The sequence below is a fragment of the Caenorhabditis briggsae genome (genome assembly GCF_000004555.2).
Source record: "Caenorhabditis briggsae complete genome, chrIV, whole genome shotgun sequence".
NCBI classification, from domain to species: Eukaryota; Metazoa; Nematoda; class Chromadorea; order Rhabditida; family Rhabditidae; genus Caenorhabditis; species Caenorhabditis briggsae.
In genome coordinates, this window is record NC_013487.2 from 1,165,129 (window position 1) to 1,177,747 (window position 12,619).

General features: G+C 33.5%; 2 protein-coding genes across 2 annotated transcripts in view; one reads left to right on the forward strand and one right to left on the reverse strand.

Moving 5' to 3' along the window:
- The window catches only part of CBG13727, a gene marked incomplete at both ends in the record, with an annotated part of 9,405 nt that extends 5,633 nt beyond the window's left edge, over positions 1–3,772 (forward strand). The window contains 6 exons of the mRNA XM_045244803.1: positions 1–202; positions 1,110–1,156; positions 2,651–2,797; positions 2,853–2,940; positions 3,251–3,310; positions 3,650–3,772. The exon at positions 1–202 is cut by the window's left edge and continues 1,665 nt beyond it. Of these exons, the coding sequence (XP_045095241.1) occupies positions 1–202; positions 1,110–1,156; positions 2,651–2,797; positions 2,853–2,940; positions 3,251–3,310; positions 3,650–3,772 (667 nt within the window). The remainder of the gene's footprint in view (positions 203–1,109; positions 1,157–2,650; positions 2,798–2,852; positions 2,941–3,250; positions 3,311–3,649) is intronic.
- Positions 3,773–8,023: 4,251 nt separating this feature from the next.
- Positions 8,024–12,619, reverse strand: part of CBG13728 — a gene marked incomplete at both ends in the record, with an annotated part of 10,181 nt that continues 5,585 nt past the window's right edge. The window contains 4 exons of the mRNA XM_002632442.1: positions 8,024–8,146; positions 8,997–9,246; positions 10,756–11,056; positions 11,730–12,046. Of these exons, the coding sequence (XP_002632488.1) occupies positions 8,024–8,146; positions 8,997–9,246; positions 10,756–11,056; positions 11,730–12,046 (991 nt within the window). The remainder of the gene's footprint in view (positions 8,147–8,996; positions 9,247–10,755; positions 11,057–11,729; positions 12,047–12,619) is intronic.

The following is a 12,619-nucleotide window of genomic DNA, read 5'->3' on the forward strand; positions in this document are numbered from 1 at the left end:
TTTATCAGTTTCAATTCATTTTGAACGTTTGTATGGATTCTATATTCTTCAAATGTATCTACCAACCTACATATCTGTATTCATATCATGGATCGCTTTCTGGATGGATACAAAAGCATTACCTGCCAGAATCACATTATCTGTGTCTTCTCTAATGGCACTAACTTTTCAATTTGGTAATATTGTCAAGTCATTGCCAAAGGTAAGAGATTTTAAAACCTGATTATCTCGGTTGTAGTGCAAGATATCAAAAAGTGGCCAACTTGAGAAAATTTTTGTAATATTATGAAAAACAATTTAAAAGTTTATCACTTTTTGATATGTTTTATCGCGACCGAGATAAATTGATCCAAAGTTGAGATGGGTACCTGTAATAAAAGGGCGTTAACTATGGTACTGTAAGAGATATCAAAGAGTGGTCAACTAATGAAATGTTTATCATAATATCAGCTATATTTCATCAGTTGACAGATTTTAAATATATTTTATTGGGACCGAGATAATTGAATTAACAGTTGGAACAATTATAGAAACATCTTTTCAGTTAGACAGCTTCGGAAAAATATAGTTTTGACAATTTGAACTGCATTAATTAAAGTAGTTTTTGTTGTTTCAAATGTTTGTTTTAAAGGTTCCGGAAAACTAATAGATTCAGCAAAATGTCCACAATTTTCTGATCATATGAAAACAGTAAAAAAAGTTTAACTTTCGTAAAATATTTTCACCAAATCAGTCTTTTATTAAAATCGATTTTCACTTTACATACTCTACACCGGACGTTTAAAAACGGGTCATTTCGCAATTGGCTATTTTGCAACCAGACGTTTTAAAATTGGTTAATATTTATTAGGTTAACTTGTGACAATATTAAAAACTTTCAGTTTCTGGCAGTTTTGAAAAAAGTTTGTAGAACATTTTTTGACTGATTCAGCTACCTTACAAATAACAAGAAAATTTGAAAGTGTTTAGATTCAAATAACCTAATTGATTTTGGCCAGATCTTCAAAATCCGCTCAACTTCATACTATAAGTTTTCCATTTTGCGGTTACAGTAATCCTATTTAATTTTTTAAAATCTGAAATTCAGCAATTTTTTATTGTTTTTTCAGGCTTCATACGTCAAAGCAATCGATATCTGGATGTTTAGTTGTGTGGGGTGAGTTATACAGTACTCCACAAAAGTTTAATTCCACCCTCAGTTTGAACTGAAACACCTATTTAGGTCAATATTCGTGAAAAGGTGTCAACATGAAAAATAAAGGTCTCACTTCAAAACCTACGTACGAAAAACTTGGAGCCATCAACGTGACCCGGAAACGAGAAACCGGAAAAATTCCGAAAATCACGTTTTGGCCGATCCACAAAAGTTTAATTCCACTCTGAAAAAGTGAGATTTTGGAGGTTTTGAAGCTCTGCGACCACCTTTTGAAGACCTGAATTTGAAGAATTTTAAGATTCTGACCCCCATACACAGAGACCATTATACACGGTTACTGATATCCGGATTCCGGATGTCAGATATCCGGATTTCCGGATTCCGGAATCAGGATTTCCGAATTCAGACATCCTGATTCCGGTTTTTTGGGTTCTGGATTGATTATGTTTACTGAATAGTGTGTAGTGGATTTAGAATATATACTCCGGATTCTGTTTTCCGGATTCCGGATGATGGATTCCAGTTTCCGGATTAGCTTTCTGAATGAGTTAAAATGTCCCGAGAATCTGAATTTCAGGTTTTCTTGACAAATAAGCGTTTCAGAACGTTTCTGGAAGGTTACGAAAGCTTCTGAGGTTCTGAGGGATTCTGAAGGGACCTGGAATTCTGGGAGATTCTCCAGGATCATGAGAAAGAAACGGTAGATTGCGTTCTAACTACCACGACCTCGGAAATCCGGAAATCCGGATATCAGTGGTCTCTGTGTATGGGGGTCAGAATCTTAAAATTCTTCAAATTCAGGCCTTCAAAAGGTGGTCGCAGAGCTTCAAAACCTCCAAAAGCTCACTTTTTCAGAGTGGAATTAAACTTTTGTGGAGTACTGTAGAAGACTAATATTTTTCAAACATTTCCAGGCGAAATTTTGAGGATATTGAAACAGCAAAAAAAAAACTGACATTATGGCTAGTACTAAAAATATATGAATTGAATTAAAAGAATAGCTTCTCTAGAAAGTTCTGAACATTTTGAACAGAAAAAAAATTTCATAAATGTTCCAAAAGTATAAAAGATCATATCAAACGAACTTTTGAGTCGAAGAATGCTCTCCCCAAAGATTTATAATAAACTCTGTGAAATTTCAAACACAAAATTAGGACAGAACCGTTCAGAGATGGTACAAACACAGTTAAAGAAATAGCTTTTCTGGAAATTTCTGAATTTTTTGGAATATAAATTTTTTTAATGATTGTTCCAGAAAATCAAAATTGAATTTGTTGCGCTAAACTTTTTCGGGGGTCGAAAGTTATGGAGTAATATTTTTCAAACATTTCTATAGACATTCTGATAAATTTGAAACAGCAAAAAAATTCTGAATTAAACTTGGACTAACTTTCGTAAGTTGAGTTTTCTAGGCCACCATGGTGGATGAAATATAAAACAATTCTTTTCTGTTCAAAAAGTACTACGACACTCCGAAAAACACTTTTTTTTCAGCTTCATTTTCTTCTCCCTCATCGAATTGGCCATCGTGGCGTACAACGACAAAATGCATGACCAACGTTTTCGTGAAGCGAGATGTTCAGTTGGAAATTTAAATTCCAATGGGATGAGCGGAGGACATCCGAATTTGGAATCTAGAAGGTAGGAATGTTCGCTCTATTGAAAATTCTAGAAAAAATTACAAGAAAAATTCCAGAAGTTTCGTGGAAATCAGTGCTCGACGAGCCAAAGGAAGTGAACTTGGTGCGTCGATTGATCGAGTCGCCAGTATGCTTTTTCCTACGGTAATTTTAAGATTTATGGAAAACTTCTGCTGCAAAAGCTTTTTCAAAATTTGATATTCAGACAGCTTTAAATTTTTTTTCTGACTCAAAATGTTGTTATGTGATTGACAGGATCTGACATTTTAAGTACATCTAAGCTTTGTTGGGAAAATTCCAGGAATCGGAAACTTAAAAAATTAAAAATGTTTAAACTTTTATCGAAAAAAATCTGTTTCAATGAGTCGTTTAAGATGAAACTTGTTTTTAACAGTGATGGTTTCTGAAGCGATGTCAAAAATTAATCAAAGAGAAAATAATTTCCTTTTTTCAGATGTTCGCTCTATTCAATCTGGTCTATTGGTCCTACTATCTAACAACAAGCATGAATCCGGTCTATTCTTGATTAATTAATTTTTTTTCGAAAATTGGGTAATTAATTGTGTTATTGAAGCTTTTAAAATAATAAAGATATGAATCTTTTCAGTTTCAAGTATTTTGTAAATTTTCTTGAATAAGTTTGGAAGTATAAAGCTAGCTCACTTGAACATTTCTAAAGACTTTTCGAATTATTTTGATTGTTCCTCAAATTTGATTACTTCTAATTAAGGCTATTTTATTTGTCACAATTCAACGTATCAATAGATTTTGCGTTTCAGAACTAGAACCTTCTGATTGACTGGCTTAATTTGTGAGAAAACTTTTAAGGTAATTCAAAAATTTTCAGTTTCAGATAGTTTCGAAAAAAACTTGTGGAAAATTAACACCCGATCAATTTAAACGATACATTAAAAAAAAAATTAAAAATACATTTAGGGATCAAAAGTATAATTTTCGGCAAAAATTCGAAAATTAGTTTAACATTTTTTTCATTTTGAAAACTAGAACTTTATGCATTCTGTCATTTTTTTTGGGGTTACAGTAAACCCTTTCTTCTGAAATATATATTTTCATGCTTCTTGCGTCATAGCAATCGATATCTGGATGTTTAGTTGTGTGAGGTGAGTTGTTTTTTTTTGAAAAACTTCATGAAAAAAATTTAATGACACATATTTTTCAAAGAAATTTCTAACAAGGGAAGGTTTTTTAGACAAAGGTTGAGAATTTGCTCAAAATTTGCATACTTATAGTTTAAGACATGCTCTATACGATGACGAAACAATTTTTAGCCCGTTCTCACTCCCAGGCCGAAAAACTTTGTCTGAAATTTTGGGCCGATTTCGGTGCGCTGGGGATTTCGGCTTCCCCTTCCCTCCTCTACCGATTCCGCGTGAGAGGAAAATATCGTTTGTGTGGTGTTGTGGTAAGAGGGCGACTCACTAGGATTGACTATGCTGGTTCGAATCCCACTGTGGTAAAACTTTTTTTAAGCATTTTTTGAAACTAATTTTTGATTCCAAGTTTGCCCCCCTAGGCACTATATGACACTTTTTGATTAATTTTAAAAGGTTTCAAAGAAAAAAAGATTTCATGAGAGTTTGAGGAAAAAATAGATAATGTCTTTTCGACCGGTTCTTACATCCTCGTATCGTTAAAAACAAAAAATTCAGTCTCTGAAAGTTGCTCAATTTTGCTCTTTTTGAGGTGTAGTACTGTCAAATCGATCACATAAAAGCTAATTCAAAAATGATTAACAAACAATTGTCTGAACGCTAAAAAGCGTGTTTCTTTGAAAACTTCCCAAAAAACTGTTGAAATTCTGACCAGGTTCTGAAAAAAACTCACTGTATGAAAAATATTTGAACTGTTTCGTGAAGTCTGTGAAAGTGTTTAATTTAAACTTCGTAACACACACACACACACACCTTAATCGGTAATGTTCCAAAAGAGGTTGTTCAAAGTTCGTTTAAAAAAAGAAAAAAAATCCATTAAAAAAGGTCTTTCGGAAGCTGTTTGAAATTAGTCTGATACGGCTCAATTGTATGATACGGCCCTAGTCTGATACGGCCCTATTGTTTAAATAATAAGGAACTGTTTCATGGATTGTGTGAAGAAGGGGAAATTTTTTGTTGATAAACTTTTGGAAATTTATTGAAAATTGTCCAAAAGTCAGGATTTAGAAATTACAGTTTTTAAATGGAAATGTTTTCAAGACATTTTTTTCTAAATGCGAAATTACAGAAAAAATTTTACGATTTCAAAATTTTCATGTCCTTCTAAAGTCTCTTTGAAAAGAGAGTATTGTGATTAGTGATCGATTTAACAGTACCCACCTCGAAAAGAGCAAAATTGAGCAATTTTCAGATGCTGAAATTTTCGTTTTTCAACGATAAGATGATGTAAGGACCGAAAGAGATCAGTATTTAAATTTTCATCAAGCGTTCATAAAATCTTTTTTACTTCGAAAACCATTGAAATTCATAATAAAGTATCATCTAGACGAACCACCATAGTCACTCCTGATGAGTCACCCTCTTACCACAACACCACACAACCACATTTTCTTCATACATGAAAGTGGTAGAGGAGGGAGGGGGAAGCCGAAATCGGCTAAAAATTTTCAGACGGTCATTATGGTCATCGTATAGAGCATGTTTTAAACTATAAGTAAGCAAATTTAGAACAACTTCTCAACCGGTGTCTGAAAAACGTTCCCTTGTAAGCCTAAAATTGAAATAAGGCTCAAGCTTGAAGTCGAGTTAATCCTAAAGTCAAGGTCAAAATAAATGTTTAGCTTAAGCTCAAGTTTAGCGTTTAACTTAAAGTTGACTTAAATTTTTTCGGTTTCAATAAGTCCCTTTCAGAAATTTTGAATATTTTTTTAAATTAATAAAATGAATATTCATTGATGGTTCGAAAACTAAAAAAGTTTTTAAAGTTTTGTGTTTCAAATTTCACATTTCCTTGCTTGAAATCAAAGTTTTTCGATAAGCTAGCTTTAAGAAGAAATTTCTGAAAATTACCATACTTGTGGAAAAGATGGTCGGCCCGCGGGCCGGGCCATGGCCGGGCTGAGATTTTTCTGAAAGCGGGCCGGGCCGAATCATCATTTTTCAAGATGGCTTTTCTTCTTAATAAATGAAAAAAACACACTCGAGGCCGATTCTGTTAAAACAAACTGTTTTGAGGTCGTAATTTGAAAAAAAAAGTTTCATCCTTGGCTTAATGAAGTTGGATTTTTTGGCTAAAAATTGAATTAAATTGACTTTTTCGGATGGTTGTATGCATTTGGATTAATATTTGTACTATTAAAAATATTTTGACACATTTGAAAAGTAACATTTTCGAAAAGTTTACTTAGGCGGGCCAAGCGGGCCGGGATAAAAATAGGGAAACAAACAAAAATATTTTTGAAGTTTCAAAATTTTCAGAAAGCATTTCATAAAATATTTTAATCTGATAGCTTATAGAGAGGACAGAATTGTTGATTTATTACAGAATGAAAACTTTTTGTTTGAGTCGAAAATTGAAATTTTTTAAAATCCAAAAGAAATTTAACTGTTTCTAAATTGTTGAGAACTTTGAGAACTTTGGATATAAATTTAATTCATGTACCATCTCAAACAAAAGTTAGAAAACAACATGAAAAAACAGGAGGTTTGAATTCGGAATTTTCCTTTTTTTCAAAATTTCGAGAATTTTGTTTTTGAAAATTTAGCCCAATTCAAAAAAATATATTTTCAGTAGAATTTCTTCTCCAAATTTTTCGCTTTCCGCTGGACGATGTTCTAATGAAAACGATTGTTTAAATTTTCAGAACTTAAAAAATTTCTAGAATCTTCATGAGAAAAAAAAAATCGGAAATTCTGATTTTCTTAAAGATCCTTAATGGTTTAAACTAAGATTATTTAGAGAAAATTTTGATTCATTTGATCAGAATAAGGCTCCCATTCGGTCGGGAAGTTTAGCCGGCCGACCGACAGCCGACTGACCGATCGGTTGGAGCGCCGACCGTTTCGTGCATTTGCGCGTCAAAGTGTTTGATGCATTGTATTTTACGACAAACTACTCACTAAATTCCTTGTTTGTCGTAAACTAAAGTGCTTCGTACGCAAACACTTTGACCCGCAAATGCACGAAAACGGTCAGCTCGGTCGGCTGTCGGTCGGTCGGCAAATTTTCCGACCGAATGGAAGCCTTATTCTGATCAAATAATTCAAAATTTTCTCTAAATAATCTTAGTTTAAACCATTTAGGATCTTTAAGATAATCAGAATTTTGAAAGCCTCAAAATTATTGAATTTTCAAAATTCCGAAACATTTCTATTTCAAAAATATTGTAAATTTTCAATAATTTTTTCGCAAATGTTGATTCTCCTTTTGCTTCTTAAACTTTTCATTCCGTCTGTCTGTCTGTATGTCCAGATGACCTTAAACACAACATAACACAGAATAGAATCTTTCAGAACCTTTTAAATTTTTTTGAAATCTTGAAATTCCGATTTTAGAGCTCTCTTAAAAAATTATAGAAAAATGGGTCATAACTTTCTGTTCGCCAAGAAAAAAATAACAATGACACCATTCCTTTTATTTTATTCAGTAAATCTAATAAAACATCCAATTTAAGGTTTTTTTTCCAAAAATCACAAGATTTTTTCTGGTTGTGGGTCACATACCAGTATGAAAAACTTCACGATTTTCTGAAAACATTTGACTAAAAAATCGAATTTCAGACCTTTCGAGAAATTTCGAATTTTGAATATTTCAGGATTTTAGGGAAAAGTTCGGTTTCCAAAGAATTATTTTGCCTTGAATTGTTTGAATTAATTTCCAGAAGACAAAAGTTGAAATTTTCTAGAATTTTTATGAGAAAAAATAGCTGAAAACAATTAATTTTCGAATTTCTGATTTCTTTAATTTTCGAACGATTTGAGGACTTCATCGAGTTTCCGAATTTCAAAAATAAACAGATTTTATTAGCACACATGTCATAGACACAGACAAAAATATTGATTTTTGGTTTTGCAATAACCCAAAAACATTAAAGAAAAAAGTAAAGGAAGTTCAAAGGGACAGAGAGTTTTTTGACAAAAAAATGTGTGGGTGGGGGGATATGAGAAATCACAAAAAAATTAACGAAAAATGTGGAATGTTAAGAGAAGGAACATTTTAAAGAAAAACCCGTGACAACAGAGATTACGGTATAGTTTAGGTTACTGTAGATGCTTTAGTCTTCACTATCCAGTGAGATGAATGCGGCATTATCGTTTTCACGATGATCACGAAGTGTAGTTCGGGAGTTGGTTGGTTGGGAACGACGGCCTTTTGAGAAGATTACACGATCCTGGAGCTGAAGATTTTATTAGAATTTTCAAGGAAAACTATATTTGACTGAGCACTTTGGAAGGATTTCCAAAAAGATCTGACAATTTTGAAACAGTTTTCCAGAAATCGGAAATTACAGTCGAGTTTAGGGACAATTTCAATAAGTTTCGAGACAAATCTCTTTAATCTTGAGACAGATGTTCACGTTTTTTGATCAGTTTCGGATTTTTTGTATTTCCAAATTTGAAAATCGTAAGATTGTGATCAAATTTGTGAAAAAATGGAAACTTTTCATGGAGTCTGTGAAAATGGGGAAAATTAAATGCCTGAATCAATAGTTAACTCCTCTTGGAAATTCATTGAGAAGCTTTAAAATTAGTCTTGAACTGTAAAAAAAGCCAAAAATCCTAAAATTACCATTTTCGCCTGAACGCCTGCCTGAACGCGGATAGGGAACAAACGGAAACAAATTTTTATAACATAAACTTATTGCATGTTCATTAGGTTCATGGAAAATTTTGAAACTGTTTCATGGAGTCTGTGAAAATGGAAAAAATAATTTCAAGCAATAAATCTGGAATATTGTTTAGAAAATAAGGAACTGTTTATGAATTTGGTGAAATTAGCATATACTTTTCTGAGAGTCAGGATTACTGAATTACTGTTTTTAAAGGAAATTCTTATTTTGAAGGCAAAATTAGCTGGAAGAAAAAAAACCAAAAATATTACGATTTCAAAACTTCCATATTCTTATGAATCCTCTTCAAAGATAATTAGTGGATATGAATAGTGACAGTTATTCTAATACTTAATACTTTCAGAATCCTCTAACTTTTATCCCAATTTTCAAAGAATTACTGTAGTTTTTGCCTTACCTCATCCTCATCCTCATCGTCCTCATCCAATCCACACGTCTCCACAGCTGGCAACTCTCCAGTATGAGACTCAATCAACCTCGTATACTTATACTCCAATCTTCGATTTCGACGACAAATACAAATGAATGCAATGGAAAGAGCAATCATTGAAATCACAAGGATAGTGAGGAATGCTCGTTGAGTTGCACTGAATAAGCTACACGCCACTTCCTTGGTTTGTGAAGCGGCGCCAGTGATAACGCAGTGTCTGGAAATGGATATTGTTTAAAAGCTTATGAAATTTGCAAGAGAAAGGTATAAAAACTGATAGTCATTGATGAAAACGAAGGGAGTTAGAAGCTCTTATAGTGAAAATGTTATCTAAATGTTGCTAAACAAATGAGGATTTAAAAAAATTTCTTTAAAATGGTCTAACCTGCTGGCAACAAATCAAATGTATCTACCCACTACTAGGCTGAACTTGGCTGGAGACTACTGTCCCTTTAAGTGAAGAAGTATAAACTGCATAGCATTTGGCTAGCTTTACCAATCAGCTTTTGAAGCTGTGATTTGAAATCTAATGAGACACAGAAGCCACGGATGGATTGATCACGAATTATGAGCCATTATGATACGAATTAGCAGAAACCGTATTTTCTAATTTGTCCACTTTTAGTTCATGTTATCATACTGTTTCTGAAAGCTCGTAACCGTGACCAGAATACTTCGATAATTGATGAATTTGACGGAATTGTGGCTTCAATTTCAATCAAGTAGGATTTTTTTCCCTTTCCCTGTTTCACCAATTTCAGAAATTTTACTTAACGGGCAATCGAGTGTTTTGATGGATTTGTTAGATCAAACTCACGCCAGGAGGAGAAACAGATGAGAAAAGGGGGGCTTACAATGGTTAAGGATTTCGAAACTTTCAGACGAAAATTTTCAGCATTTTTATAAAAAGTGCATATACAGATTTTGACAGGAGGTTTACAAGGGCGTGAACTAACCACTGTCAAAAAATAAGCAAATTCTCAACCCCTTTCTGAAACGATTTCCCTTGTCAGTAATTTCTAAATTATTTTAAAGGAACTCACGACTCTAATTTAAACCAAAGCTCAAGAAGTCGGATAATTAACTTTAACAAAGGAGCGACCTGGATCACTGTGTGGTCCATTAAAACCCTTTCAAATTCCTTCTCGTTCACTGTTCCACAAACTCCCTAATGTATGCTCACCAATCCATCTAGTGTTCACCTAAATTCAGATCCATCTCAATAACTTTAAAATTAGTTCAAAGGGCTTCATGATAAAAATCAGCCAAAATTTCAAAAATCTTGCTTATGAACTTTAGAAAATGAAGTAACCTAAATGATGAAAAAAGTTCTGGAAATTAGCTACAATTTAATATAAGATGGTTAGAACGAAACCAAGTTTGAAACAAGTTATGCGCCGTTCAAAAATATTAAAATAGAAGATATGAAAAAGCCCTTGAAATTTCTTATACATTAATACAAAACTTTGTTTTAGCTGGATTAGAAATTATGGGGTTTTTGGCAGATCAAAAAACAAACTAAATTTTTTAAAAACCTGTTTCATGAAAGTAGTAATTTTCATCGAATAACTTTCTAGTATTAATGGTACTGTACTAAATGATTCGAAAAAATTTTACAGTTTTCAAATTTAGATTTGTTCTTGCTTTAAACATTGCTTTAAACAAATTATCGATTTCTCATTATCCTCATTCCAGACCACTTCACCTAATAGACCTAAAAACTCACTTTTTCGGAATACTATGAATCGTTTGTTTTCCATTTTTGCACTCTCCATTGATCGTTTCATAATCATTGCTCTCACAAACTGGACACGCTTCTGCAGTTTCCATAATCACTACAAACAGACAACCATCACAAGTTCCATCGGGACAACTGTGTGGAAGACGCATTTCGATTTGTTTTTTCGTTGGAAGACATCTTCCAACCACTACTAATTGATTTCCATTTGGACACGCTTGGGAGATGGTTGGAACGGGATCGAACCAGAAGAAAACGTCCAGTGGGCGCGAAGTGTTGTCGTGGGAGTCTGAAAAACAAAATTCGAGTTAGAGCTTATTAGTTTAAAGGAACATGAACTACAAATTTTTTCATTCATTTTCTGACTGTTGAAGCGGTCGCAGTTGGCGCTTACGGCGAGATGGGTACTGTAGTCGATGATTCAAATTGAGACTTTTAAAAAGTTACTTTTTCAGAATAATCATAAAAATTAGACAAATTTTAAACTGCAATACAGAGTTCGCGTGTGTGGTAAAAATCATTTTTCAGTCCCCTGCCAAATCTTGAAGTGTATGTTCCCATGTTAAACTTACAATCGTATTGGTAATTATGCAATCACTAGTTATTTTTGAAAACATTCGGATACGGGAACAATGTTCCTCCTCCCAACATGAAATGAACGTATTCTCATTAGGGCGCATTTGGGAAACCACTAAAAAATATTTCGGTTTCAGATGCACCATAAATGTAACTCAATTCGAAATAGATTGTTTGATTGTTGATAACTCTTCAAAAACAAACAAAAAAAATGATTTAAACTTATTGGTTGCCAGGAAAACTGAATGTGTTTCATACTGCATTGTATACATGTTTAGAGCACATCAAATTGTAGAACTGGAGATTAGATAATTTGGCTTCAAGCTAACAACAATTTGAGCTACTCGGCAGGCTTCCTCAAACTCATTCAGTGAGGATCAACTCACCATACTCCAACACTTCATCCGTCAAACTAGAATTTCCATGTTTTCTACTAGTACTAATGGAATCCAACCGCGTAGCCATCAACAACGGTGTCACATATGCATTCTTCGAATGATTCGATGTTGGTGTCGGAAGCGCTGTCATTCGACACGCCAATCCTTCGACATTCTCTTTCTCTTGATCCATTATTCCAATCATATCGAAATTATCAAATTGCTCTTGACACTTGATATTTGGAGGGAACAGGGAAATAGTGAAGAAGTGGAAGTAGGCGGAGCCTTCTCGAGAGAAAACGCGGACTCCAGAGATGTTCCAGGATCTGAAATGAAGAAAAATCAAACAGGAAGTAGCAATTATTCAGTTTGGAAGAATTTTTGAAAGCTTTGAAACAGGGAAAATCTTCATTTTTTGGGAGAATCATCGAAAATTTCCCTAAAAAAAGCCAGAAAACCTGTGTCCGTCATTTTGGGTTTTCTAGGCCAGCAGTAAATTTTGAATTTTGAGTAGTACAAAAATGTCAGTTATAGCCGACTTTTTGAATTCTAGAATACCAGTTTTTGAGGGTTTTCTAGGCCACCATCGAAATTTTGATATGCTCTGTTGTCATTAGTCATGGTCCCTATTTCATTATGTCATTATTAGGAAGACAGGAAAGTAACCAAATTTGAATGGTGGCCTAGAAAATCCCCATAAACTCGACCACGGGGTTTTCTGGCGATATTAAAGGCTTGACAAATCTGAAGCCGAGTTTTTGGGGTTTTCTAGACCACCACTAAAAAATTGCGTTTTCTCTGGCTTTTCACTATTAAAGGTGGTGTGCGGTGAAAAATTTTATTGCTTTATTTTGTGCAGACTTTCATGTAGATCCCCATAAAAATAACGAAAAAATTCA